This window comes from Oryctolagus cuniculus, chromosome 14 (assembly GCF_051225735.1).
Source record: "Oryctolagus cuniculus isolate XC-2025 breed Fujian yellow rabbit chromosome 14, ASM5122573v1, whole genome shotgun sequence".
NCBI classification, from domain to species: Eukaryota; Metazoa; Chordata; class Mammalia; order Lagomorpha; family Leporidae; genus Oryctolagus; species Oryctolagus cuniculus.
The window spans coordinates 75,634,928-75,660,788 of NC_142880.1; the positions used below are offsets into that span (position 1 = coordinate 75,634,928).

Genomic DNA, 25,861 nt, shown 5'->3' on the forward strand with positions numbered 1-25,861 from the left:
TCAATACCCAGTTTGCTTAGAGTTTTCATCATGAAAGGGCATTGTATTTTATCAAATGCTTTCTCTGCGTCTATTGAGATAATCATATGGTTTTTCTTCTGCAGTCTGTTAATGAGGTGTATCACATTGATTGTTTAGTGAACATTGAACCATCCATGCATACCAGGGATAAATCCCACTTGGTCTGGGTGGATGATCTTTCTGATGTGTTGTTGCATTCTATTGGCCAGAGTTTTATTGAAGATTTTTGCGTCTATGTTCATCAGGGATATTGGTCTGTAATTCTCTTTCAATGCTGCATCTTTTTCCGGCTTAGGAATTAAGGTGATGCTGGCTTCATAAAAACAATTTGGGAGGGTTCCCTCTTTTTCGATTGTTCTGAATAGTTTGAGGAGGATTGGAGTTAGTTCTTCTTTAAATGTCTGGTAGAATTCAGCAGTGAATCCATCTGGTCCTGGGCTTTTCTTTGTTGGGAGGGCCTTTATTACGGTTTCAATTTCTGTCTCTGTTATGGATCTGTTTAGGTTTTCTATGTCTTCCTGGTTCAATTTAGGTAGGTTGAATGTGTCCAGGAATCTATCCATTTTTGATAGATTTCCCTGTTTGCTGGCATACAAGTCCTTGTAGTAATTTCTGATGATTCTTTTTATTTATGTGGTGTCTATTGTTACGTTTCCTTTTACATCTCTGATTTTATTGATTTGGGTCTTTTCTTTTTTTAGTTAGTTGGGCCAATGGGGTGTCAATTTTGTTTATCCTTTCAAAAAATCAGCTCTTCGTTGGGCTGATTATTTGTAATTTTTTTTTATTCAATCCTGTTGATTTCTTCTCTGATTTTAATTATTTCTCTTCTCTACTAAATTTGGGTCTGGTTTGCTGCAGATTTTCTAGATCCTTGAGATGAATTGAAAGCTCATTTATTTGGTGCCTTTCCAATTTTTTGATGTAGGCACCTATTGATATAAACTTTCCTCTTAACACTGCTTTTGCTGTATCCCATAAGTTTTGGTATGTTGTGCTGTTATCCTCATTTACTTCCAGAAAATTTTTGATTTCTCTTTTGATTTCTTCTATGACCCATTGTTCATTCAGGAGCATGTTGTTCAATCTCCATGTGTTTGCATATGCTCTAGGGATTCCTGAGTTGCTAATTTGCAACTTCATACCTTTATGGTCTGAGAAGCTGCGTGGTATGATTCTAATTCTTTTGAATTTGCTGAGACTTGCTTTATGGCCTAGTATGTGGTCAATCCTAGAGAAGGTTCCATGTACTGCTGAGAAGAATATAAATGCTTTATGTGTAGGATGAAAAGTTCTGTAGATATCTGTTAGATCCATTTGGGCTATAGTGTCATTTAAATCTACTGTCTCCTTGTTGATCTTCTGTCCTGTTGATCTGTCTATTTCTGAGAGTGGAGTATTGAAGTCCCCCAGTACTATTGTATTGGAGTCTAAGTCTCCCTTTAAGTCCCTTAACAAATCTTTTAAATGAACTGGTGCCCTGTAATTAGGTGCATATACATCGATAATCATTGTATCTTCCTGTTGAATTGATTCCTTAATCATTATATAGTGCCCCTCTTTGTCTCTCTTAACAGTTTTTGTGGTAAAGTTTATGTTGTCTCATATTAAGATGGCTATGCCTGCTCTTTTTTCATTTCTGTTGGCATGGTATATCTTTTTCCAACCTTTCACTTTCAGTCTGTATGCATCTTTGTTGGAAAGATGTGTTTCTTGTAAGCAGCAAATAGATGGGTTTTGTTCCTTATCCCAATCAGCCAGTCTGTGTCTTTTAACTGGACAGTTCAGGCCATTAACGTTCAATGTGACTATTGATAAGTAGTAACTTTTCCCTGCCATTTGCCAAAGATATTTTCTAATATATGCTTTGAACTTCCTGTGATCTTTTGCTGTGAGGTTTCCTTCCTTTAACTTCTTTCATATTGATGACTGTGTTTCTGTGTGTAACACATCTTTAAGCATCTTTTGCAGGGCTGGTTGAGTGACAACAAATTCTTTCAATTTCTGTTTGTTATGAAAGGTCTTTATTTCACCTTCATTCACAAATGAGAGCTTTGCAGGATATAATATTCTGGGCTGGCAGTTTTTCTCTCTTAGTACCTGGGCTATGTCTCACCATTCTCTTCTAGCTTGTAGGGTTTCTGATGAGAAGTCTGCTGTGAGTCTAATTGGAGATCCTCTGAAAGTAATCTGACGTTTCTCTCTTGCACATTTTAGAATCTTTTCTTTATGTTTCACTGTGGTGAGTTTGATTACAACGTGTCGTGGTGAGGATCTCTTTTGGTCATGTTTACTAGGGGTTCTATGAGCTTCCTGTACTAGGATGTCTCTGTCCTTCTCCAAACCCAGGAAGTTCTCTGCAAGTATCTCACTAAAAAGGCATTCTAATCCTTTCTCTCTCTCCATGCCTTCAGAAACTCCTAGAACCTGAATGTTGGGTTTTTTAATAGTATCCTGAATATTCCCAACAATATTTTTTAGATTTCTAATTTCCTTTTCTTTTCTTTGGTTTGACTGTATACTTTCCTGTGCTCTGTCTTCTAAGTCTGATATTCTCTCTTCTGTTTCACTGACTCTGTTTTTAAGGCTCTCTAATGTGTTTGTCATTTGATCTATTGAATTCTTCATTTCATTTTGATTTCTCTTCACTATCACACTTTCCTGTTCTACTAGTTTCTGCGTTTCATTTTGATTCCTCCTTAAGATTTCATTTTCTCGAAGGAGATTTTCTGTCTTGTCCAGTAAGGAATTCCGTAGCTCAAGCATTTGTTTTTGAAAACTTCTAATTGTTCTTATCATAAATTTTTTGAAATCCGTATCTTGCATTTCTTCCATCTCATCATCTTCATAATCTTGGTTGGGGTGTCTTGTTCATTTGGGGGTGTCATAATGTCTTCCTTGTTCTTGTTTCCTCGGTTTCTGCATTTGTTGCTTGGCATTGTGGAGATATTCTTTGGATTCTTCTTCCCTCGTTGTGGTGTTTTTTCTTGTTATACTTTGACTGTATTAAGTGGACTGTCTGCTTTTGATGGAGCCTTAGAGGCTTGAGATGGGTGTGGCCTGAGAGCTCTGTTTGGTTCCTCAAGGTTTAAGGTGTGCCAAAGGTGACACTCCCAGGTTAGGCGTGGTAAATCTCTCTCTCTTTCTTTCTTCCTTTTTTTGATTCAAAAGGGAAGTAATTCCGCACAGCTGAGCAGGATTGGAGGTAGTTAGCAGGTGAATGATATTCCCACAGGAGCCATAGATCAGAAGTTCTTTCCCAAGGACCACACAGGGAATCTGTTCTGTCCTCAGTGTGGACTCATTCTCCTGCAGTCTCCCACTGGGTTGCCAAGGTTATCGAATTGTAGCATCTCTGGAGAGTACTCACGTGAATTCCGTGAGTCCTCTCCCACACCGTCTCTTTTTTCACAGTCTCAGTTCATTAGCACCACACATTCACTAGGTCCTAATCTCCTGTTATTTCACCCCTTCAGAGTCAGGTTTTTCTGCTTGGCTGAGGGCGGGTGCAGACCTGAGGTTGACCCGCTTATGATGTATGTCCAAAATGGTGCCTGTTCTTTGTCTTGCTCACCTTTGAGAGGTGAGCGGAGAGAAACTCGTGTCCATATCGGCCACTTTTTTTTTCCTCTCTCTTCTAGTTAGCCTAGTGAACTTTTCCCCATGGGGTTTCAAGCCTCGTTCCCTCTAGTCTCCTCTTTCTGCTTGCCCGCCGGTGTCTCAGGCTATTGAGGTTCAGCTCACCTCGCGTTCCAGAGCTGGTGTGTTGATTCTGCCGCTGGTGTCCCAAACCGTGAGCTCCCACGCTCTCCATGCAGGTCCACTGTGAATCACTAGTTCCGGAAGAGTTTCCTCTGCTGTTTCTTCCCCTACTCTTCCTTGAACCTGCAGTATCTCCACTTTTATTAAACTGTCTCTTCCCGGACTACCAGTGTGCTCCCTTCCTATTCTGCCATCTTGCCGTTCTCTTCCGTCAAAACTCTTAAAATGAGATGTCCCTAATCTAATTTCGATTTTCAAAATCCATTGTAGCTTTTGTCTCACACTCAATAGGAATGGCTCTTGCAAAGATCTTCACTTTGCTACCAAATTAGTCTTGGCCAAATCCAATGTCAGTCTTCACTCCACTCCCACCAGGGGCTGTGTGCCCACCTACTTGCTCTCCCCACGCATTCACACACACACACACACACACACACACACACTCCCACCCCATGGACACTTATACCCATACAAACACACACTCACTCAATGTATGGGTTTTCTCAGTGAATTCATTTTTATCCTGCAGGTCTCAACTTAAATGTCAAGTGCTCCTAAAAGCCTTTTCTGATCACTCTCACTGGAGCCTCCTTGGAGTGGGCATTTAGACTAGCAGTTAGGATGCCTGCATCCCACATCAAAGTACGTGGGTTCAATTCTGAGCTCTAGCTGCTCACTCTAGCTTCCTACCAATGCAGACTATGGGAGGCAGCAGTGATGGGTCAAGTGGTTGAGTCCCTGCCATCCACATGGGAGATGAGGTTTGTGTCCCTATCTCCCAGCTCTGGCTCCAGCCCAATGCTGTCCATTGCTGACATATAAGGAACAAAACAGCATATGGAATCTCTCTCTCTCTCTTTCTCTCTCTCTCCCCCCCAACTTTTTTTCCTTTATGATACTTATGGATATTTAAAATGATTTCAGATCTTTACAATATATCTGCCCTACTTGACTCTATGACTCATAAGGACAAGAACTGAACTGTTGCTTCTTTTCCTCCTCAGCATCTAGCATTAGGTCGGGCTCCATGGGTGTTCAATGAATGTGCTATTAATTAATTAATAGGATTCCAACCATTTCCCACAATAGTTGATTACTAATCTTTTGCTTTGGAAAGAAAATAGCAAATTAAAAAAAAAAAATTAGGCCGGTGCCGCGGCTCACTAGGCTAATCTTCCGCCTGCGGTGCCAGCACACTGGGTTCTAGTCCCGGTCGGGGCACCAGATTCTGTCCCGGTTGCCCCTCTTCCAGGCCAGCTCTCTGCTGTGGCCAGGGAGTGCAGTGGAGGATGGCCCAGGTGCTTGGGCCCTGCATGTGCATGGGAGACAGGAGAAGCACCTGGCTCCTGGCTTCAGATCAGCATGGTGCACCGGCCGCAGCATGCCAGCCACAGTGGCCATTGGAAGGTGAACCAACGATAAAGGAAGACCTTTCTCTCTGTCTCTCTCTCACTGTCTACTCTGCCTGTAAAAAAAGAAAGAAAGAAAGAAAGAAAGAAAGAAAGAAAGAAAGAAAGAACAAATTCATGGGGCTAGCACTGTGGTACAGCAGATTAAGCTGCCACCTGTGATGCAAACGTCCCATAGGAGAGCACTGATTGAGTCCTGGATGCTCCACTTCTGATCCACTCACTGCTAACGTATGCAGGAAAGCAGCAGAAGGTGGCCCAGGCACATGGATCACTGTCAACCCTGTGGAAGACCCAAATGGAGCTCTTGGCTCCTGGCTTCAGCTTGGCCCAGCCCCAGCTGTTGCGGTCATTTGGGGAGTGAACCGGTGGATGGAAGATCTCTTTCTTTCTCTCCCTCTCTTTCTGCCTTTTAAATTAACAAAATACTTTTTAAAAAAAATGCATGTAACACTATGAATTGCCCTTTTGAAAATATGATTCCTTGAATTATACAGATTTTTCCATTTCATTACACAATTCCTTAAAGTACTTCTAAATTTTTATTTGTTTTTTATTTATTATTTATTTGAATGGCAGAGACAGTTGGAGAGAGATTGCCCATCTACTGGTTCACTCCCCAGATGCCTGTAACAGCTAGGGCTAGGCCAGGCAGAAGCCAGGAGTCCAGAACTCAATCCAGGTCTCCCAGATGGGTGGCTGGGACCCATGAGCCATCACTTACTGGAAACTGGAATCAGAAGCAGAGCTGGGCCTTGAACCTAGGCTCTCTGATATGGGTTGTGGGCATTCCAAGTGGTATCAAGCCAACCCCATTATGTGACAGTTTTAAAGTTGCATTTGGGGCCAGCGCTGTGACACAGCAGGTTAAAGCCCTGGCCTGAAGCGCTGGCATCCCATATGGACGCTGCTGCTAGCCCCGGTTGCTCCTCTTCCAATCCAACTCTCTGCTATGGCCTGGGAAAGCAGAGGAAGATGCCCCAAGTCCTTGGGCCCCTGCACTGGCGTGGGAGACCCAGAAGAAGCTCCTGGCTCCTGGCTTCAGATTGGCACAGCTCCAGCCATTGCAGTCATGTGGGGAGTGAACCAGTGGATGGAAGACCTCCCTCTCTGTCTCTACTTCTCTCTCTAACTCTGTCTTTCAAATAAAAAAAATAAATCTTAAAAAAATAGATAAATAAAAAATAAGTTGCATTTGTTAATATCACCACCACCTCATCAGCAAAGTCTTTAAATGCTGGAAAAAAGGTCAAGCTCTCGATAGCAGACACAATTTTTCCAAAAATTCTGATTTTCACTTGAAATTTCTAATTATAACATTAGCAACAAATATTGAAAGTGTTTTTTTCCTTTTTTAGTTTTAATGTGTTATACTTGTAATTAACATAGGGAAAAATATACACATTTAATATACACATCTTCAGGAATGTGGTCATATGCATATACCCATGACGCCATCACCACAACCAAGATGCCAAACTCATTCATCATCTCCACTTGACCTTGTGCTCTTCCACAGTGGTTTTTGTTTGGTTGGGTGGTGGGGATTGTTTTAGAGGATCGTTTGTTAGGGGCTCTTTCTATGAGATTTTTTTTCAGTGCTTTAATTTTTGAATTTTTTATTGTTATTAATTTTAATTTTTATTTATACAATGGTATCAGATTTCATGTATCTCATATATAAAATTTTAAGCCCATAATGATACTTTCCAACCCTCCCTCCTTTGTCCTTCCTTTCTTCTTTCTTCAATTTTTTTTTCCTTTTAACTTTTGCAGTAGCATACTTTGAATCTACTTTGTTGTCACAGGCTTAATTCTCCACAAAAATAGAGAAGCGCTTTGTTTAAAGTGTCAGGCTAGGAGCCGGCACTGTGGCAGCATCCCATTTGGGCCCACCGCCGGTTCAAGTCCTGGCTGCTCCACTTCCAATCCAGCTTTCTGCTATGACCTGGGGAAGCAGTAGAAGATGGCCCAAGTCCTTGGGCCCCTGCACCCATGTGGGAGACCTAGAAGAAGCTCCTGGCTCCTGGCTTCGGATGGGCACAGCTCTGGCCGTTGCAACCAATTGGGGAGTGAACCAGAGGATGGAAGACACTTCTCCCTCTCTCTCTTTCTGCCTCTCCTTCTCTCTGTGTAATTCTGACTTTCAGATAAATTAACAAATCTTTATAAAAATATTAAAGTGTCAGAGCTGGCGCTGTGGCGCAGCGGGTTAGGGCCCCAGCCTGAAGTGCCGGCATCCCATGTGGGTGTCGCTTCTAGTCCCAGCTGCTTCTCTTCCTATCTAGCTCTCTGCTAGGGCCTGGGAAAGCAGTAGAAGATGCCCCAAATCCTTGGGCCCCTGCACCCTGCACCCACGTGGGAGACCCGGAAGAAGCCCCTGGCTCCTGGCTTCGGATCAGCTTGGCTCCAGCTATTGCAGCCATCTGGGGAGTGAACCAGTGGATGGAAGACCTCTCTCTTTGTCTCTACTTCTCTCTGTAACTCTTTCAAATAAATAAAATAAATCTTTTAAAAAAAAAGTGTCAGGCTCACTTCTTCATATTTGAGAAATGTCTGCCAAATACCCAGGTCTGCATAACCATACTTCGTCAGCATTCTTCCATGTCAAAATAGTATTCCATGAAGAGAGAGCGATCAGCTCACATCCCAAGCAGTGTTTTTCAGCAAGACAACCTCACACTTCAGAATGCAGCCAAAGGGCTTTAGGTGGGCCTTACAAACTACTCATACCACACAAAATTCATCAAGGACATTCTTGAAAGCAACTGGCTTTTGTGAGTTTTTTTGTTTGTTTGTTTGTTTTTTTGAAAATACCTTACGATGACTACTAACTAACACAGTTTGATGTAACTGCACCAATTGATGCTAAGGCACCAGAAGTTTCACTCATCATTGCTTTTGCAGTCAATACTAACGCTGATATGGGAAGGGAAAGGTTAACAACACCTTGGTATTGCTGACCTCACAGGCCCCCAAAAGAGTCTCAAGACCCCCAAGGAATCCATAAACCACACTTTGACAGCTACTGACTTAACAGTATTGAAATGTCTCATTCACACTGGAATAAATTAAATTTTCCCAGGAATGGCAAGGAATAGCTGTATACATAACTTTTTAATTTATGTTTCATAGTGAAAAAATCTTGGACAAGATTGCTAGAAAAAAATAAATTTAGTAGATTCAAGTTTTTCAGGACTACTATAAGGATAGACACACATATGGAAATGCTATATAATTGAGAGTCCAGAAGTAAAGCTTAACATTTATATTCAATTGATTTCAACAAAAGGACCGAGGCTGGCTCTGTGGTGTAGGAGGTAGGTTAAGCTGCCAACTGAAGTGCCAGCATCCTATATGGGTGCTAGTTCAAATCCCAGCTGCTCCATTTCCAATCCAGCTCCCTACTAATGTGCCTGAGAAGGCAGCAGAAGATGGCCCAAGTCCTTAGATCCCTGCCATCCATGTGGGAGACCCAGTAGAAGCTCTTGGCTCCTGGCTTCAGCATGACCCAGCCCTGGCTGTTGAGGCCATTGGGGAGTGAACCAGCAGATGGAAGATTTCTCTCTCTCTCCCCCTCTCCCATATCTCTACCTTCCAAATAAATAAATCTTTTTTTAAAAAGGACCAAGACAATTCCATAGGGCAAAAATAGTCTTTTCACAATAATGCTCAAATAATTGAATATCCACATGCAAAAGAACAAAGTTGTACTCTTACCTCGACAATACACAAAAATTAACTCAAACCACACATAAAATGAACTAAAATATAGGCCTAAAATTAAGAACAAATTAGTACTATCACACTTCTAGAAAAAAATGAAGGAGTCAGTCTTTGTAATCCTGGGTTAGTCAATGATCTCTTAGATATGGCACCGAAGGCACAAGTGACAAAAAAAGATTGATAAATGGGACTTTATCAAAATTAACTTTTTGCATCAAAAGACATCATCAAGAAAAAGAAAACACAAATTAACAGACTTGGAGAAAATACTTGCAATGCATGTCTTATAAGGAACTCATTCAGAATATATAAAGAGCATTTATTCCTCAAAAATAAAAATACAAATAACCCAATTTTAAAAATCAGCATGGTGTCTCATCAAAGAAGATATGCAAATGTGCATTGGCAAATAAGCATATGAAGAGAAACTCAACATCATTAGTCATTAGGGAGATAAAAAAAAATAATAACTTGCCCAAGATCACACAGCTAGTACTCACTGAAGTTAAAATTAAAACACAGGCAGTCCTGAGAAACTGTACTGTTTTAACTATTATACTCTTGTATCTCTTAATGCTTAATATGGAAGTACATGTGTATACATGCATATTAAAAAAAAACACACAATAAACTACCATTTCATCCCCACTAGTATGGCAATTACAGAAAAAATAACAAAACAGAAAATGGCATGAGAAATTAGAAACTTCCTATGCTGTTGTGGGAATGCAAAATAGTGTGGCTACATTGGCAAACAGTTTGGAAATTCCTCACAATGTTAAAACATAGTGTTATGGGGCCGGTGCTGTGGCGTTGCGGGTAAGGCCGCTGCCTGCAGTGTCGGCATCCCATATGGGCACTGGTTCCCGTCCTGGCTGCTCCACTCCGATCCAGCTCTCTGCTATGCCCTGAGGAAACAGTAGAAGATGGCCCAAGTCCTTGGGCCCCTGCACCTGCATGGGAGACCCAGAAGAAGCTCCTGGCTCCTGGCTCCTGGCTTCAGATTGGCACAGCTCCAGATGTTGCGGCCAGTTGGAGAGTGAACCAGTGAATGGAAGACCTCTCTCTCTCTTTCTCTCTCTCTTTCTCTCTCCTTCTCTTTCTCTCTCTCTCTCCCTCTTTCTGCCTCTCCTTCTCTGTGTAACTCTGACTTTCAAATGAATAAGCAAATCTTTAAACATATGTCCAAGTAAAAATTTATACCTGAATGTGCATGAGACATTATTCACAGTAGCTGAAAAATAGCAACACTCCTAATATGCATTGCTGATGAATGGATAAATAATATGTGCTGTGCCTATATAATGAATATTATTTGGCAGTTGAAAGGAATGAAGTATTAATGCAGGTTATAATTTGGATGAACCTCAAAACCGGTATCCTAAGTGAAAGAAGTCAGTCACTAAAGACCTCATAGTGTATAATTCCATTTATATGAAACGTGCACAATAGGCCAATCTGTGCAGGCAGAAAGCAGATTAGAAGTTGGTAGGAGAGACTGCTAATGGGAACAAGGATTCTTTGGGGATGATGAAAACGCCCCAGAATTTGGTTACGATGATGGCTTCATGACCCTGCAAATAAATCAAAAGCTATATTTTTGAGTGTGTGAACTTTATGGTATATAAATTATACCTCATAAAACTACTAAAAGTCAAAATTAATGGAGGAAGAGCAACCACAGTCACATAAAAGAAATAAAATTGTCAGTGTTTCCTGTGAGAAATTTTCAGTCGATGTAGTTAATTAAGATTTGATTTTTTTTTTTTAGGCTTTCACTAAAATTACTCATCAAAACCAGGGCACCCTAGTGCTGTTACTGAAAACGATTAGTCTTTCATGCACTTGTAATATCTGGGAAAAGGAAACACAAGGGTCTGAGCAGGGCTCCGTCCTAAGGTCATAGGATTACTGAAAAAATAACCACTAGGTCTGATGTCATCCGGGTATTAACCATGAGGCTAGTTGTTGCAACAACAACCAGACAGAACAATTGACCGTATGTATTCTAATAGACTCCTCAGTTCAAAAAAGGAGCTAGAGACATTGCTAACGGAAAGCGTACTGCACACTGCTGCTCTGGGAATGGAGGCTGATTCTTTTCAGAGGGAGACATTCCCCTACATTAGAACTATGTAACTTTGTCTGACTCCAGTTTTCTTTCTCAGCTCAATTCAGAAATAGGGAAGCAAAGAAGGGAGGGAAAAGCCAGGGGAAGCACAAAGAGAGGGCTGGAAAGGGCCACCAGCCCCTACCTCCACTCACCCATGTCTTCACCCCTGCCACAGACTCCCCAGAGCAGGGAAGGCAATTAAGACAGGAGCTTACATGCATATACGTCTCCCTCCCGTTCCCCACTTGCACTTAGCCTGCTCATCATTATGCAGCCCAGGCAGACAACTGGGAAGACATCTCTCTTTACCAGTTTTAGGAGAGTTTTTAAGCTCTAGTTTAAGTCTATGGAGAGCTCTTCCTGGATACCACAGCCATTCTTAGTCTTGGAAATCCCTTCTTGTGGACTATGTTCCAAGGGCAACATTTTTTACAAAAGATAATAGAACCATCAAGGCTCCATCCACCCTTGGCAGTCCTAGCAAAAGACTTCACACCTCCTGGCAAGGAGAGATTTTTCAGGGTTCTCTCTTACTTGAGTTTCATTTCCTAATGCTCATTTCAAATGTGAAAAAAAAATGCAACCACATCCTTTGTACTCTTGATATATAGGCAGAGGCCATCAAGAACTAAAAAGAGATTTTCCTGTTGATTGACGTGGGGACTCAGCCACCATGAGGAGCTCCTGTGCCATTTGGGCATCCTTTCTCTCAGGTGTCATTTTTCTCCTGCTGATTCCTGAAGGTAAGACTGATCCTTGCCATTTCCCTTATAACCAGTGAGTAAAATGGAACAGATGATCAACTTTTGGTAATATTGCCTTGTTATACTAACAGAAGTTTTTATTCCCCAAGCCTTAACAGCTTTAATATTCTCAGATGCTAAGAATTTCTATGTTTTAGAGATGAGAAAAATCCTTCCTTACTTTTTTTTTTTTTTTTTTTTTTTGGACAGGCAGAGTGGATAGTGAGAGAGAGACAGACAGAAAGGTCTTCCTTTTTGCCATTGGTTCACCCTCCAATGGCCGCTGCGGCCAGTGCGCTGCGGCGGGCGCACTGCGCTGATCCGAAGCCAGGAGCCAGGTGCTTCTCCTGGTCTCCCATGCGGGTGCAGGGCCCAAGCACTTGGGCCATCCTCCACTGCACTCCTGGGCCATAGCAGAGAGCTGGCCTGGAAGAGGGGCAACCGGAACAGAATCCGGCACCCCGACTGGGACTAGAATCCTGTGTGCCGGTGCCGCAAGGCGGAGGATTAGCCTAGTGAGCCAGCCCTTCCTTACATATTTTTTACAAAAGATAATAGAACCATCAAGGCTTATTGCTGCCAATTTGTAGTTTCAAATGACAATGCAAAAATGAGCAAATAAAAGACTCTTGAGTTAGTAAAACAAATTTACCTTTCATGGTGCCTTCATCAGTTCAAAGGCTACCTTGCAGAAAATGCATGGAGTCTTAAAGACAAGTTAGACAAATATGCCCAAGACACCAAAAGTAAAGCAAGAATGATTTGGGTTTTTTAGAATAATTTCTCGGGCTTTAGTCTACCTGAGAACACACTGGGACACTGGGGAGTGTTATGATGCATTTTGTTAAGTTACTTCTTTGTTGTACTAAATGATAGCTTTGCTGCTGCTTTTGTGTGACTTCTGCATATTTGCGGTAAAGTGCTTTAAAATTCATGGCAGTATCCAGGGAAGAAAAGAAGCTCCTGGGTAGACCCCAATTTTCCTTTCCACAAGGAAGTGAGGACCACTATGGGACTGAGGCAGGGCCAACCAATGTGGAGCCAGCCATGAACTCACCAAACACAAAAGGCAGTATCTCATTGAGGTTATGATTTCTGCAGCCCAGAAAGCAAAAAAAATACACCTTTGGAATCTATGTGTGATACCCTAGGAAAAACTGGGATCTGGGATGTGATGAAGTTCCTTGGCTTCTCCAAGTTCCTTACCCTTTTATTTCTAGAGTTCAGAATTTGCCCTTTCCAACTCACTGCTGGTCACCTCCTCCTCTTCTTCCCCTCATCCTCTTCAAACCTTATAAAAGGCTTTTATATCCACCTTGCTGGGGATGTGACAATGAGCTGGCTTTTATTATAGAATAAGATGTATTGTGCGGTATTCAAGAAAACAAGAGTCTTAGTCGATGGTCTGGAGAATATTTCAGGATCGAGTGATGGCAGTGGAAAGCTAAGCATATATCACAAAGATACGAGGTCCTCTCAGCCAGCATGGGTGGTTCGTCTGTGTTCAGGTCTCACTGTTCTCTAACTATGGTCTACACTCCCAGTGTATCATCAAGGAATTTTCACTGAGGCAGAACTCTCTACTTCAGTGTTTCGTCCCTTTCCCTGCTTCTCTGGAAAAGGCTATATATTAAACCATGTGGTTTGGTGTGGAGATTGAAGGAGTCTTAGATACAACAGTTGCTATTCCTTCAACTGATGAGGGAAGACAATATAATTCAATAAGCAGAAGCTAACACTATGATGGAAGAATGCGTGAGAAGGATCACATTTAAACTGTGTAAGCATCAATTTGTAAGCTGTGTTTTCACAAGGGCTTGTGGTGAAACAGGAAGATCTCAAGCTTCTAAGAACCCCCTCTGATCCTCCATATTAATCCTTGGCCAGACACTGTGGCATAGCGGGTAAGGCCACCATCTGCATTGCCGGCATTACATATGAGCGCCGGTTTGAGTCCCGGCTGTTCCACTTCTATCCAGCTCTCTTCTATGGCCTGGGAAAGGAATAGAAGATGGCCAGTTCCTTGGGACCCTCTACCCATGCAGGAGACCCGGAGGAAGCTCCTGGCTCCTGGCTTTGGATCCATGCAGCTCTGGCTATTGCGACCATCTGGGGAGTGAACTAGCAGATAAAAGACCTCTCTCTCCCTCTCTCTCTCTCTCTCTCTCTCTGCCTCTCCGTCTCTCTGTGTAACTCTTTCAAATAAATAAATAAATCTTTAAAAAAAATACTTGGCCAGAAAGAATTGGGGGCACTGAAGGTCATTGTGAAAGTAACATCTCTTGCAGCCACTGTTGCTGGTGTAGACCAAGGCTCTTTGCAGGCTCTGAGGCCTGAGGGTGGAGGTTTCTGCTGAATGTCCAGTCTGATGACCCTGGAACACCAATGCATGGCTTCTGTGGATAAAGGAGGAGAGACTTCTACGAGACTCCAACAGAGACAGCACTTAGAGTCAGGGGTCTGCAGGTCCACGTGGAGTAAAAGCAGGGGGCATAAGTGCCCTCATCCATGCCATCCCTCCAAGTAGGAAAAGCATGGCTGGCCTTAGAAGCAAGGTTTTAGGTAGAGATCTTTGGGACGGACACCAGTGTGATCTGTCTTTTCCTATTAACCAGATGTGTGTGTAAGAATTATCGGAGGACAAGAGGTAACTCCTCATTCAAGACCCTACATGGCCCTACTCAAAATTAATAAGAAAAATATCTGTGCTGGTGCTTTGATTGCAGAAGACTGGGTGTTGACTGCAGCTCACTGTAAAATGTAAGTGCTTTGGTTTACTTTTGTTTTTGTTTTTTAATGTGGAGATATCCTAATTTGGGGAAATATTAATAAAATAAATCTCCTTAAGCCAAGGGAAGCTCATGTCCACTTTCTTATCTTCTTCTTGCTTTTATAATTTTATTTATTTGCTTGCTTATTTATTTGGAAGAGTGAAAGAGATAGAGAGAGAGAATATCTTCCATCCATTGATTCAATCCTAAAATGCTCACAATAGCCAGGCTGGGCCAGGTGAAATCCAGCAGTCAGGAACTCCATCTGAAGCTCCCTCATGGATGGCAGGGATTCAAGTATGTGGGCTTTATCATCTGCTGCCTCCAAGGCACATTAGCAAAAAACTGGATTAGAAGCAAAGGTGAGGAGCCAGCACTGTGGCATAGCAGATAGGGCCACCATCTGTGGTGCTGGCATTGCATATGGGTGCCAGTTAGGGGCCCAGCTGCTCCACTTCCAATCCAGCTCTCTGCTGTGGCCTGGGAAAGCAGTGGAGGATGCCCCAAGTCCATGGGCCCCTACACCCACGTGGGAGACCTGGAGGAGGCTCCTGGCTTTGGATTGGTGCAGCTCCGGCCGTTGAGGCCATCTGGGGAGTGAACCATCAGATGGAAGACTCTCTCTCTCTCTCTGCCTCTCCTCTCTCTGTGTAACTGTGACTTTCAAGTAAAATAAATAAATCTTAAAAAAAAAAAAGAAGCAAAGGTGAGACTTGATCCCAGGCACTGCAATATGGGGTGCAGGCACCCCAACTTAACCCTCTGTACCACAATGCCTGCCCTTCACAAACATAATTCTTATTAAGTAAGTCTTCAGGAATTTTGTCCTAGATGGCTACAAACAATTAGCCAAAAGAGAAAGTGGCATCCTCAAGCCCTTTCTGTTGGTTTCCACTAGAGCCACGGGGTACAGGTGCTATAAGGCTTTGCTTCTGATCATATTGTGTGACTGGGTAGACTCAGTCACAGCGTGAAAGGGCCAGACTTTCAATACCCTCCCATAAGGGCCTGAACACCACCATCAAGTAGAGATACTTACTTTAAATGTTTTCCTGGAACCCTTAGTAAATCCCTCTCATACCTCAATCATCTCAACTCCTGTTAATAGCTGCCTTCAAATCTCTTCCCAGGCCTGGCTTTTTTTGCACTCTCTTAATGCAAATTAACCCCGTGATGGTCAATATGATAGCCAGTAGCCACAGTGGCCTACTTATGTTGAAATTGATTAAAACTAAATAAAATTTCAAGTTTTGTTCCTCAGTGGCACCACCCACATTTCAAGTTCTCAGCAGCTACATGTGGCTAGTGGCCACCATATTGGACTAGGCAAATGTATAGGACATTGCATCATCAGAGTATGCTCTACTGCAACTCTGTTCTAATGTCTTAAGTGAGACCAGTCCCAGTTGGCATAATGGGCATAAGGCAATGGGAATATCTGGTTGCTTTAGTCTATATTAGGTTGTAAATGATGATAGCCTTACTCATTAGTACATCAGAGAGTACCTTAGCCTTATTAACCAAACTGAATTTTCAGCATGGATTAAAAGAAGGAAAGAATCCTGGGCCCCTGCTTCAGACCACCATCCCCTGCCCCCCAGCATACACACAGCAAATGGGGTCATCCACTGGGGAGATCTGTTTCTAGCAAGTTTGATCACTAAGTTTGCGGTTGTCTTACAAAGATCTCTTTCACACATTACGCCCCATTTATCTGGTGCCTTTTGCTTCTATGAACTACTGAGACTTTGGTTTTCTAGTAATCTGTAGCCTAACTACCCACCACAGATAAAAACAGTATGGAAGAAAAAAGTGGGAACAAGCACAGACTGGGCTTTGCTGCCATGTATTGTCTTACCTATTTCTCAATGAATCTAGTTGAGCTTGTTAAAATTAGCTGCTGGTAGTGATGATGATGTTAATGTTAGTCATGAATTCATAAGTCTATTGGTTTTTATTCCTTAAAGAACACATTTTCTTTCTGAGTCATAAGGAAGTGACTCCACAACAAGCGTATTTACAAATGGACATGAAATTGGTCAGCACATAATATACTCAACTCCTCATTAAACAATAGACCCAGTGAACACTCTTGTATCTGTTCTCAGGAGCAGAAGGTCCCAGGTCATCCTTGGGGCTCACTCAATAACCAAACCTGAGCCAGAGAAACAGAAAATAGCCATTAAGAAACAGTTTTGCTATCCAAGCTATAACTCAAAAACACATGAAGGTGATCTTAGCCTTCTACAGGTATGTATCTTTGATTGTCTTCTTTAAAGTCATAAGACCTAGGGTTGGCATTGTGACGTAGCAGATAAAGCCACCACCTATGATGCCAGCATTCCATATGGGCATCAGTTCATGTCCCAGCTGCTCCACTTCTGATCCTGCTCCCTACTGAGCTTGGGAAAAGCAGCAAAAGATGGCCCAAGTATTTGGGATGCTGCCACCCACATGGGAAACCTGGATGGAGTTCTTGGCTTCCCAGTCCTGGCCATTGCAGCCATCTGGGGAGTGAACCAGTAGAGGGAAGATCTTTCCCCATCTCTCTCTCTCTCTCTCACTCTCACTCTCACTCTCACTCTCGCTCTAGATCTTTCAAATACATAACTAAATCTTTAAAAAAAAAAAAAAAGTCATAGACCACATAAAATCTGGCAACCTATAAGGAAACTTTTCTCCAGCGCTCCTTTTGTTACATACTCATAAGGGAGGGGAAGGACAAAGATTGAGCTAGAATTTAAGCAAAAATGTCAATATTTATCTCATTTTTTTAACTCTTTACTCTTGTTTTTCAACAGCTGAAAAAGAAAGCAAAAAAAACCCGAAATGTGGATGTCCTTCAGCTCCCTAAAATGGGAGAGGATGTGAAACCAGGAACCCTGTGTCGAGTTGCAGGGTGGGGGAAAACAGTTAACCATCAGTCACGCCCATCTGAATCTCTGAGAGAAGTCAATGTCACTGTCATAGACAGAAAAATTTGCAATGATGACAAACATTATAATTCTAATCCTATGATCACAGCGAATATGATTTGTGCTGGAAGCAACAAAGGTGGAAAAGACTCATGCAACGTAAGTTAAACAAGCTTTCACGTCTTAGCTGTTGAAGTGGGTTCTGCAGATATAGAACATTTAATGTCATGCATTTGTTTTCATGGAATTGGCTTCTGCAGAGTCCTAGTGCTCTTTGAAAGAAGTTTGATAAACCCCAGTCAACCAAATTGTTGCTTAGCTCAAGTGGGTCATGTGTCAAAACTAGGAAGTTCACTGCTAGTGCATGGGTTAACCAAAATCTTTTTTTTATTTGCTTACATTTTTGTTAATATAAAGAGAACAGATTTAATGTAGTCCATAAATGCAATTCTAAAAATATATAGATACTTCCTTTCCTCCCTTCCTCACTCCCTCCCACTTCCTTTCTTTTCTAATTTTTGCAATAACACATTTTTAATTTACTTTATAGTCAAAGGCTTAATGCTCCCCTAAATAAAGAGTTCAACAAGTAAAAAGTTTAGAAAGACCATTGTTCATCAGGAATATAGACAAAGGCTATAAACAATAATCAAATCCAAAAATGCCAATTTCACTCACATACATTAAATTTTTTAGACTCTATTTACTATCACAAATCAGAGAAAACTTGTAATATTTGTCTTTTGGGGTCTAGCTTATTTCACTAAGCATAATGATCTGCAGTTGCTACCATTCTGTTGTAAAATTCAGGATTTCATTCATTTTTATGCCTGAGTAGTATTCCATTGTGTATATATACCACATTTTCTGTACCCAGTCATCAGTTGATGGAGATGTAAGTTGCTTCCATATTCTAGTTATTGTGAATAGAGCTGCTATAAATATGGGAGTACAAGTAACTCTCTCATATGTGATTTCATTTCCTTTGGGTATATTCCCAGGAGTGGAATAGCTGGGTCAAACAGAATATCTATTTTTAGTTTTCTGAAGAATCGCTATACTGTTTTTTATAATTGTTGCATCAGTTTACATTTCCACCAGCAGTGTATTAGGGTATCTTTTTCTCCACATCCTCACTAGCATTTGTTATTTTTTGATTTTTGGATGATAGTCATTCTAAGTGGGATGAAGTGAAACCTCATTGTGGCTTTTATTTGCGTTTCCCTGACTGCTGGTGATCCTGAGCATCTTTCATGTGGCTGTTGACCATTTGTATTTCATCCTTTGAAAAATGCCTGTTCATGTCCTTTGCCCATTTCTTAACTAGATACATCTTGGTTTTATATAAAAAGAAGAAAGAAAACAATGTTTTTCTTTCTTTTTTCTTATATTGATGTATATGGATCTGAACTTGAAGATATTCAACACTCAGGAGAGCTGAAGTCCAGGTTCTTCAGGGCCCTTGAGACCTTTTCCCCATCTCAGTGTCCCCCCCCCCCCAAGAATTCTTCTGCCATTTAAACCGGGACTGCCTGAAACGCTGTCATTTCTAAGCCAGGTTGAAGACTTTGAGCTAGACCTCATAACTTCCTAGATATGAGCTCAATCCCTACTAACCAACTTCCCAGCATGAGCCCATATCATAGAATGTGTGTCCACCCCAGAACCCCAAGAAGAAATGGAACAGAGCCTTGCTGGAAGACAGGAGTAGAAGAAACATTTCAGATTTTTAAGCTCTAGACACTGGCTTGTCATTCTTCCCCTTTTCAAAATAACCTATTGAGTCCTATCTAAAGAGAAGGAGTGTGCATGTGCATGGTTTGGGGGTTATCAGAGACTGAGAGATCCAGAGTTCTCTGCCCTTCCTAGGAGCTGGCTGGGTCTTGCCTTCAGACCAAGGATGGTCAGATCCCAGGGAAAGATGACATGGATGAATACTTTTCCACTTTTCTTTACCTCCTTCACCATTCCATCCCTTGTCCACAACTTTGGGCACCCAGGAGCCTACAACCTTCATATTTGGGGATTCTATCAGCATCCTGAGGCCACAGCAACATCTCAAGATGCTAAAACCATCAACCACTCTCTAACATTGGAGCTTAACAATTCTTCCCTGTTATTTAGATGCCTTAGAATTGGCTGTTGACAAAATAAAGCTAGAGGAATAATTCTTCAAATGTCAAGTATCATAATAGGAAGGAGAAATATGAGGATTCTTCAAAAAGTTCATGAAAAGATAACTTTATTTGGGTACAAAAATTTCAAACCAAGGCAAATAAGGGGTATTCAAAATGTTCATGTAAATGTGGATTATTAAAAAATTATGCATAGATTTATATTTCTTCATACCAAAATAAAACTTTCTCAATTCCATTTTTCTATGAGCTGTTTTTAAATTTTTTTTGTTTATTTAAGAAGCACAGACAGAGAGAGAGAGAGAGAGAGACAGGCAGGCAGAGATTTCCCATTCACTAGGTCACACCACAAATGCCCATAATGGCCAGGGCTGGGCCAAGACTGAATCCAGGAGTCACAAACTCAATTTTTGTCTCCCACATGGACGTGAGGAACCAATTACTTGAGCCGTCACTTCTGCCTCTCAGCATCTGTACTAGCAGAAAGCTGGGGTCAGGAAACAAAATAAGTTGGTGAATCTGATTACTTCAATATGGGATGCAAGCATCTCAACCAGCAACTTAACTACTGGACCAAATGTCCAACCCTCCATGTACTTTTTGAAGTACCCCCAGGTAACTTAGTGTCCAGAGAGAATCTCAGCTTCTCTGGTTTCTTATTTCATGCATTCACAAGGCCAACTTTTATCTGAAAGGAGTTGCTTTGCCTTTGTGTCTTTCGGAAGACAATTTGCTGGTAGAACCAGAAAACACAGTGTTTATTCCCTGCCATACCATCTGCAATTGACTAATTTTCCCTGGAGTTAGTAAGCATTTCCAGAAAGTAATTATAGGTGGGCTTTGAAAAACGAAGGAAGGGGGGAGGGGAAAAGGAAGAGAAAATAGGGAGGGAGGAAGGAAGGAAGGAAGGGAGGGAGGAAGGAAGGAAGAAAAAGAAAGAAAGAAAGTAACCAGTCTCAAATGTAGTATATAAACTATTTTAACTTTTTAAGTGATGATTTTCAGCTAAATCTAGGTTGGTCTCAACTGCATAGGAAATGTTGCAGGATTTCTTCCATTTCACTAGTGCTCATGTCTGACACTGAATCCACTCCTCTTCCCTCTTGTCTTACCCCAGGGAGATTCTGGAAGCCCTTTGCTCTGTGAGGGTACCCTCCGTGGCATCACTGCCTTCGGCATGGATAATAAATGTGGAGACCCCCGATGGCCTGGCGTATATACCCTTCTGTCAAAAAAACAGCTCAGCTGGATAAAAAAGACTATGAAGAGAGCAGTTTAGATAACTGTGCTTCATTTCACTCTCTGTCACTTGTCAATCTTGTCATAAATAAAATCAACTTGCACAGCCATCTCTGTTTCTCTCCTCTAACAATACTGGCAACATCTCCAACAGCCACAGTGAAGCACAGTCATAGGGCAATCTTGTGACTACCGCAAGGGGCAAATTCATATGTCGAATGCCATGGGAGTTTTTCCTGAACTGCTCAGGTGACTATCTCGGTGGTACCCAACAGGAATGGCATAAGATCAACTCTATCTAATGACAAGTTCAGTGAAGGGCTCAGCAATTTCACAGGAAATAGAAATAGCTGGTCTGAAGCATTTGGGTAAAAAGAAAATAAATCCATCCTTCAGAGGTCATTGTTCCACATCAACACCTGCTAGTCACATTTATGAAAGAACTCGAGTCTACAGGAGAAATAGAAATTTATAATTCCTTACAAATTTTCCAAAGGGAGGTAAGGAATAGAAATTAGAATTTTGGGGGATATAGACAAAGCACTCTGACAGCCAAGAAAATTATACAACCAAATGGCAGCCTTGTTTCTCAGCACTGTAGCTTGCCTTTAAGCGTTGGATTATCTATGTGATTTCTTGGATTTTCTTGTCCTTGAGTCTGGGAATGTCTAGTCTACCTAGTGGTTATAGTGACATCCATCCCCATGGTACTAAGTGAGTGTTGAAATGTGGCCCAAAAGATTTCTTTGGGAAGGAACTCCAATAAGTTTTTTCAGCACATGGATGTAGCAAAGAGTCCTCAGCCCCGCAGTCATACGATCATGTGATCACATGAACAGACTCCTTCCCTTTCTATCAGTCTCTTTAGGATACAAACATTATATATATGATATATGTGTATACATGTATATGAGGGTAATTCAACAAGGTCATGGAAATGGAATTAAAAGATAACCTTATTGTGTTGCAAAATAATTTTTTTCAAAATATACATTTTCCTTAAAATTTTTGAAGACCTCTTGTATACATTCACACACACACACACACACACACACACAGAAACATAGATACGTAACATATATTCAAAAAAGAACCTCCAGCAACACTAAGAGACAATCTCTCATGATGAAGGAAGGAGCAGAGTTTAGATCAATATACTAGTACTGTGGTTTTTAACCTTTAGATTCCTGAGGCTTTTTTAGAGTACCAATGCCTAGGCCTTCCCTCTAGAGATTCTGATTCAATTAGGATTTGGCAGGACCCAGAATGTAATAGTCTTTATAGGAGCTTCTCAATGATTCTAACATGCAGTCAGGAATGAGAAGCCCTCTGCTAGAACATGAGGTCTGGTGCTAACATCTAAAAGAGAGGCAATAAGAGGGACACTCAGATGATATTCTATATGCCTACTACAACCTCCAGTGCAGTTGTGTGTAAACCTCACCCATGACTGGTAGAAGTATAAATTGGCACAACTTAAACTGAAAATCGGTATCTTCTACTAAGACTCAATGGATACATAATCTATGATCTCACAACTGCACTCCAGAATCTGTGCCAAAGAAAATTGAGTGCTTTTGTCCACCAAAGATGTGCTCGGGAATATGCATAGCACCTTTATTCTTCAAAGACTAAACCGGAAATAACTCAAATCCACAATAAAATGGATAGACAATGGTTATACTTTTGTATAATACTATATAGCAAAGAAAAATAAAAACAAATCTCAGTCACTTGTGGCACAAACTGAATGGGAAAGGGCACAAAGGTTCCCTTTAGAATGCTAGCCAGTCATTCTGGGTGGTGACTGCACAATTACCTATTCCCAAAGTAAAAGCTCATCAAGCTGTAATATTAGTATCATTCACCACATGTGAATTACTACTAACAAAAGTTTTCAATTACAGAACTAAGGGGTCCATTGTAATGAAGGCTTTTCTTTTGTATATTATCCAGAAGTTCACTTTTTTTCTTTACTAAAAGCATATCCCAAACTTCCCACCAAACCTAAGAGCAGCCAAAAGCATATTAATATTTTTCTTAAATGAGAGCCCCTTGTTCACACACCTGTATGAGCTGGGAGAAGAGGTCCTTGGTCATGACACAGGGTCATGAGACTGTTCAGACAGAAGCACTCAGAGCATAAAAGTGGGGCACACTAAGATATTCTCATCGTTTTGTTCATTCCTTTCTAAACATTTTCTTAGTACTTCATAGTTGGCTAGTTAAGAAGGTGACGGTAAAACTACTGGCTTAAAGAATGAGAGCATTGAAGAACAGTATGACATTTGCAGCTTTTGGTGGCCTAAAATTTTCTAAGGCAAGAATTACCAGCATTTTCTGAGTTAAAAGAAGTGTGTGTTGGGGTAGGGATTTATCACCAACTTAACGCTCATTTGGTGAGAGAATCCTAACTCCACTTGTACATACTATGAGTCCAATTATCAAGGTCTGTGGGTCTGTGTTTTGTGGATTGGGGGTAAGGGATAAGGGAAGGGGAGAGGGCCTGCATTGGTAAAGATGAAAAGGTTTATGGCAAAGCAAACAAATATATCCGTATTTGTTTTCTGGCAGGTGCATAACATTCTAAGGGACACAAAAAGTATAATGTATGCTCCTTCATCACCTGAATTTAATTGTCCAGGAAACAAACATATTAAAACTAAAATAACCAAGGACTAACATTATAATACTTCTTTTCAGATTTATTTTATTTATTTGAAAGGCAGGGTGGTGGGGAAGGTGGGAGGTGGGAAAGACAGAGAAAGCAAGATTTTCCACCTGCTGTTTCACTCTCCAAATAGCTGCAATGGCAAACTCTGAACCAGGCCAAACCCAGGAGCCTCTGTCTCCATCAAGGTCTTCCACATGGATGGCAGGGGTCCAAGTACTTGGGCCGTCTTCACTGCTTTCCCAAGTGCATCAGCAGGGAGCTAGAGAAGCAGAGCCACCAGAATTTGAATCAGTGATGCACTATGGATGTCAGTGTCAGAGACAGAAACTTAACCCACTTTGTCACAATACCAGCCCCGATATATTTTTTAATATATTTATTTGAGAGACAGATTGACAGATAGTTTTCATCCACTGGTTCATTCCCCAAATGCCCACAACAATCAGGGCAGGCCAGAGCCAGAAAATGGAAACTCAATCTAGGTCTTCCATGTGAGTGGTAAAAGCACAGTTACTTGAGCCATCACCACTGCCTCCCAGGGTCTGTGTTAGCCAGAAACTGGAATCAGGAGCCAGAGCCATGAGTCAAGTCTAAGTTCTCCAATGTAGGATGTGGCCTAAGCTAAAAGCCCACACCCACACAGTAATAAAAGATTTAAGATAACGACAACACAAAAATTAATGTAAATGTGATACCAACTAATGCCAAGAATTCAAACTCAGGTAATATTTCAAAACACCTTCTGGAGAGGCTAGGACTTGTGCAGATGTATAAAGAAAAGGAGGAGAGAAACAAGGATTCAAGATCAGAAGCAAATCCCCACCAAAGGTACCACAGCAGAAAAGAACAAGATTTAGCCAAGGGTTAATTAGGAGATGAGTGGGAATTAACATGAAAAAGAACAGTAGACTGGTCAGCCTAGAAGGGGCACAGGGGTTTGGCACAGGCGAAGTCCTGGATTGGAGTCTCGCCTCTGCCCCCAGTTCCAGCTTCCTGCTCCTCTGCACTCTGGGAGGCAGTAGGCGATGGCCCAGGTGTTGAGTCCCTGCCACCCACTCACCTGGGAGACTCAAGTTCCAGGCTCCTGGCTTCAACCTGGCCCATCCCTGGCTGTTGTGGGCATTTGGGAAGTGAACCAACAGGTTGGATATAGCTCTCCGTGTCTCTCTGTCTCTTTATCAACAACAACAAAAAATTTAACTAAAAAAATAAAACTTTGAGGACATTTAGCAGTGATCAAATCCAAATTTCTATTCTTACAGATGTTGCAACCCAGCCAAGGTCACACAATCAGTACACGACAGAGCAAAGAAGTAGGTCCTCTAACGTCAAGTTCTGGGCTCAGCACTGCAGAGGCTGAGGTCAAGGGGTTTAGGTAACAGAGAGTCATGGAAGGTTCAGGACATGACCAGGTGAAACAAAAGAGAAGAGAACGATGGGTAAAGCAAGCCAAGGTGGAGCAGAGTGATCAGGAGGCGGCCCTGCATGACCAGCTGACCAGGCTACGGATGAGGCTGTGAAGAGGGGGCTGTGGTTTGAATGTGTCTCTGAGGTTCCTGTGTTAGAAACTCAAACCCCAGGGCCACCGTGTCGGGAGGAGAGCCTAACGAGAGGTGATTAACTCTTTCTCAGGGGCCTCAGTAGAGGGCTTGTTATAAAAGCGGCCCCCTCTGTCTCGCTACACGAGTTCTCCTGCCCTTCCACCTTCCATGCGGTGATGCTGCATCATGCCCATGCCATGCTTAGACACGCCAACCTCCACAACTGTAAGCCAAATAAATTTCTATTGCTTAAAAATTACCCAGTCTTGGGTATTCTGTCATAACAACACAAAATGAACCAAGACAGAGAAAAAGGAGTCCTATAGGAGAGCTAGTTTTAACAGGAAATAATATGTATTATATATATTCTGCCTAGCACACTGTAAGATTTTACTAAGTGTTCTTCAAGTGAATTGGGTTGTGTGTTCAATGTACTGAGCTTGAGCTAAAGATGGGACAGGATCTTGAAAAGGAAATATCCAGAGCAGCCAGCAATATGAGGTGAGAGCTTGGTAGAAAAGTCAACTGGAAAGAAGAGCTAGAAATCTGCTATTTAGCAAGTGTACATGGTGCAGTGGATTCCGCCACCACCTGAGACACCTGCACCCCACATGGGAGCACTGGTTCAAGTCCTGGTTACTCCACTTCCAATCCAGCTTCTGGCTAATGCACCTGGAAGGTAGTAAACGACAATCCAGGTACTTGGACCCCTGCCACCCATGTTGGAAACCCAGATGGAGTTCCTGGTTCTTAGCCCTTGGCTTTCAACCTGGTCCTGCTGGCTATTGCAGGCATTTAGGCAGTGAATCAGT

The 25,861-nt window shown here is 41.8% G+C and overlaps 2 protein-coding genes across 6 annotated transcripts in view; one reads left to right on the top strand and one right to left on the bottom strand.

The window, feature by feature from the left end:
* The first annotated feature begins 11,618 nt into the window (after positions 1 to 11,618).
* LOC100346285 (granzyme A) lies at positions 11,619 to 20,944 on the top strand. Its single transcript, XM_002714033.6, has 5 exons — positions 11,619 to 11,774; positions 14,390 to 14,534; positions 16,654 to 16,795; positions 17,347 to 17,619; positions 20,713 to 20,944. The coding sequence occupies exons 1-5, from the start codon at positions 11,705 to 11,707 to the stop codon at positions 20,872 to 20,874; spliced, it is 792 nt and encodes a 263-aa protein (XP_002714079.3). The 5' UTR covers positions 11,619 to 11,704; the 3' UTR covers positions 20,875 to 20,944.
* A 2,569-nt stretch (positions 20,945 to 23,513) lies between these two features.
* Positions 23,514 to 25,861, bottom strand: part of CDC20B (cell division cycle 20B) — a 60,330-nt gene continuing 57,982 nt past the window's right edge. For 3 of the 5 annotated variants that reach the window (XM_008262208.5, XM_089313170.1, XM_089313171.1), the window contains one exon: positions 23,514 to 23,767. Coding sequence is in view for 3 of the 5 variants with exons in the window: in XM_089313170.1 (XP_089169296.1) it covers positions 23,624 to 23,767 (144 nt within the window). In the remaining 2 variants the exon portion in view is untranslated. The remainder of the gene's footprint in view (positions 23,768 to 25,861) is intronic. The other 2 variants (XM_089313169.1, XM_089313168.1) reach the window with 1 other exon arrangement.

Bases quoted from the DNA above. Each gene is read 5' to 3' on its own strand.
- LOC100346285 (XM_002714033.6), top strand. From the start codon at position 11,705: ATGAGGAGCTCCTGTGCCATTTGGGCATCCTTTCTCTCAGGTGTCATT. The intron at 14,535-16,653 runs GTAAGTGCTTTG...ATCTGTTCTCAG, and splicing joins ACTGCAGCTCACTGTAAAAT to GAGCAGAAGGTCCCAGGTCA. The intron at 17,620-20,712 runs GTAAGTTAAACA...GTCTTACCCCAG, and splicing joins GTGGAAAAGACTCATGCAAC to GGAGATTCTGGAAGCCCTTT.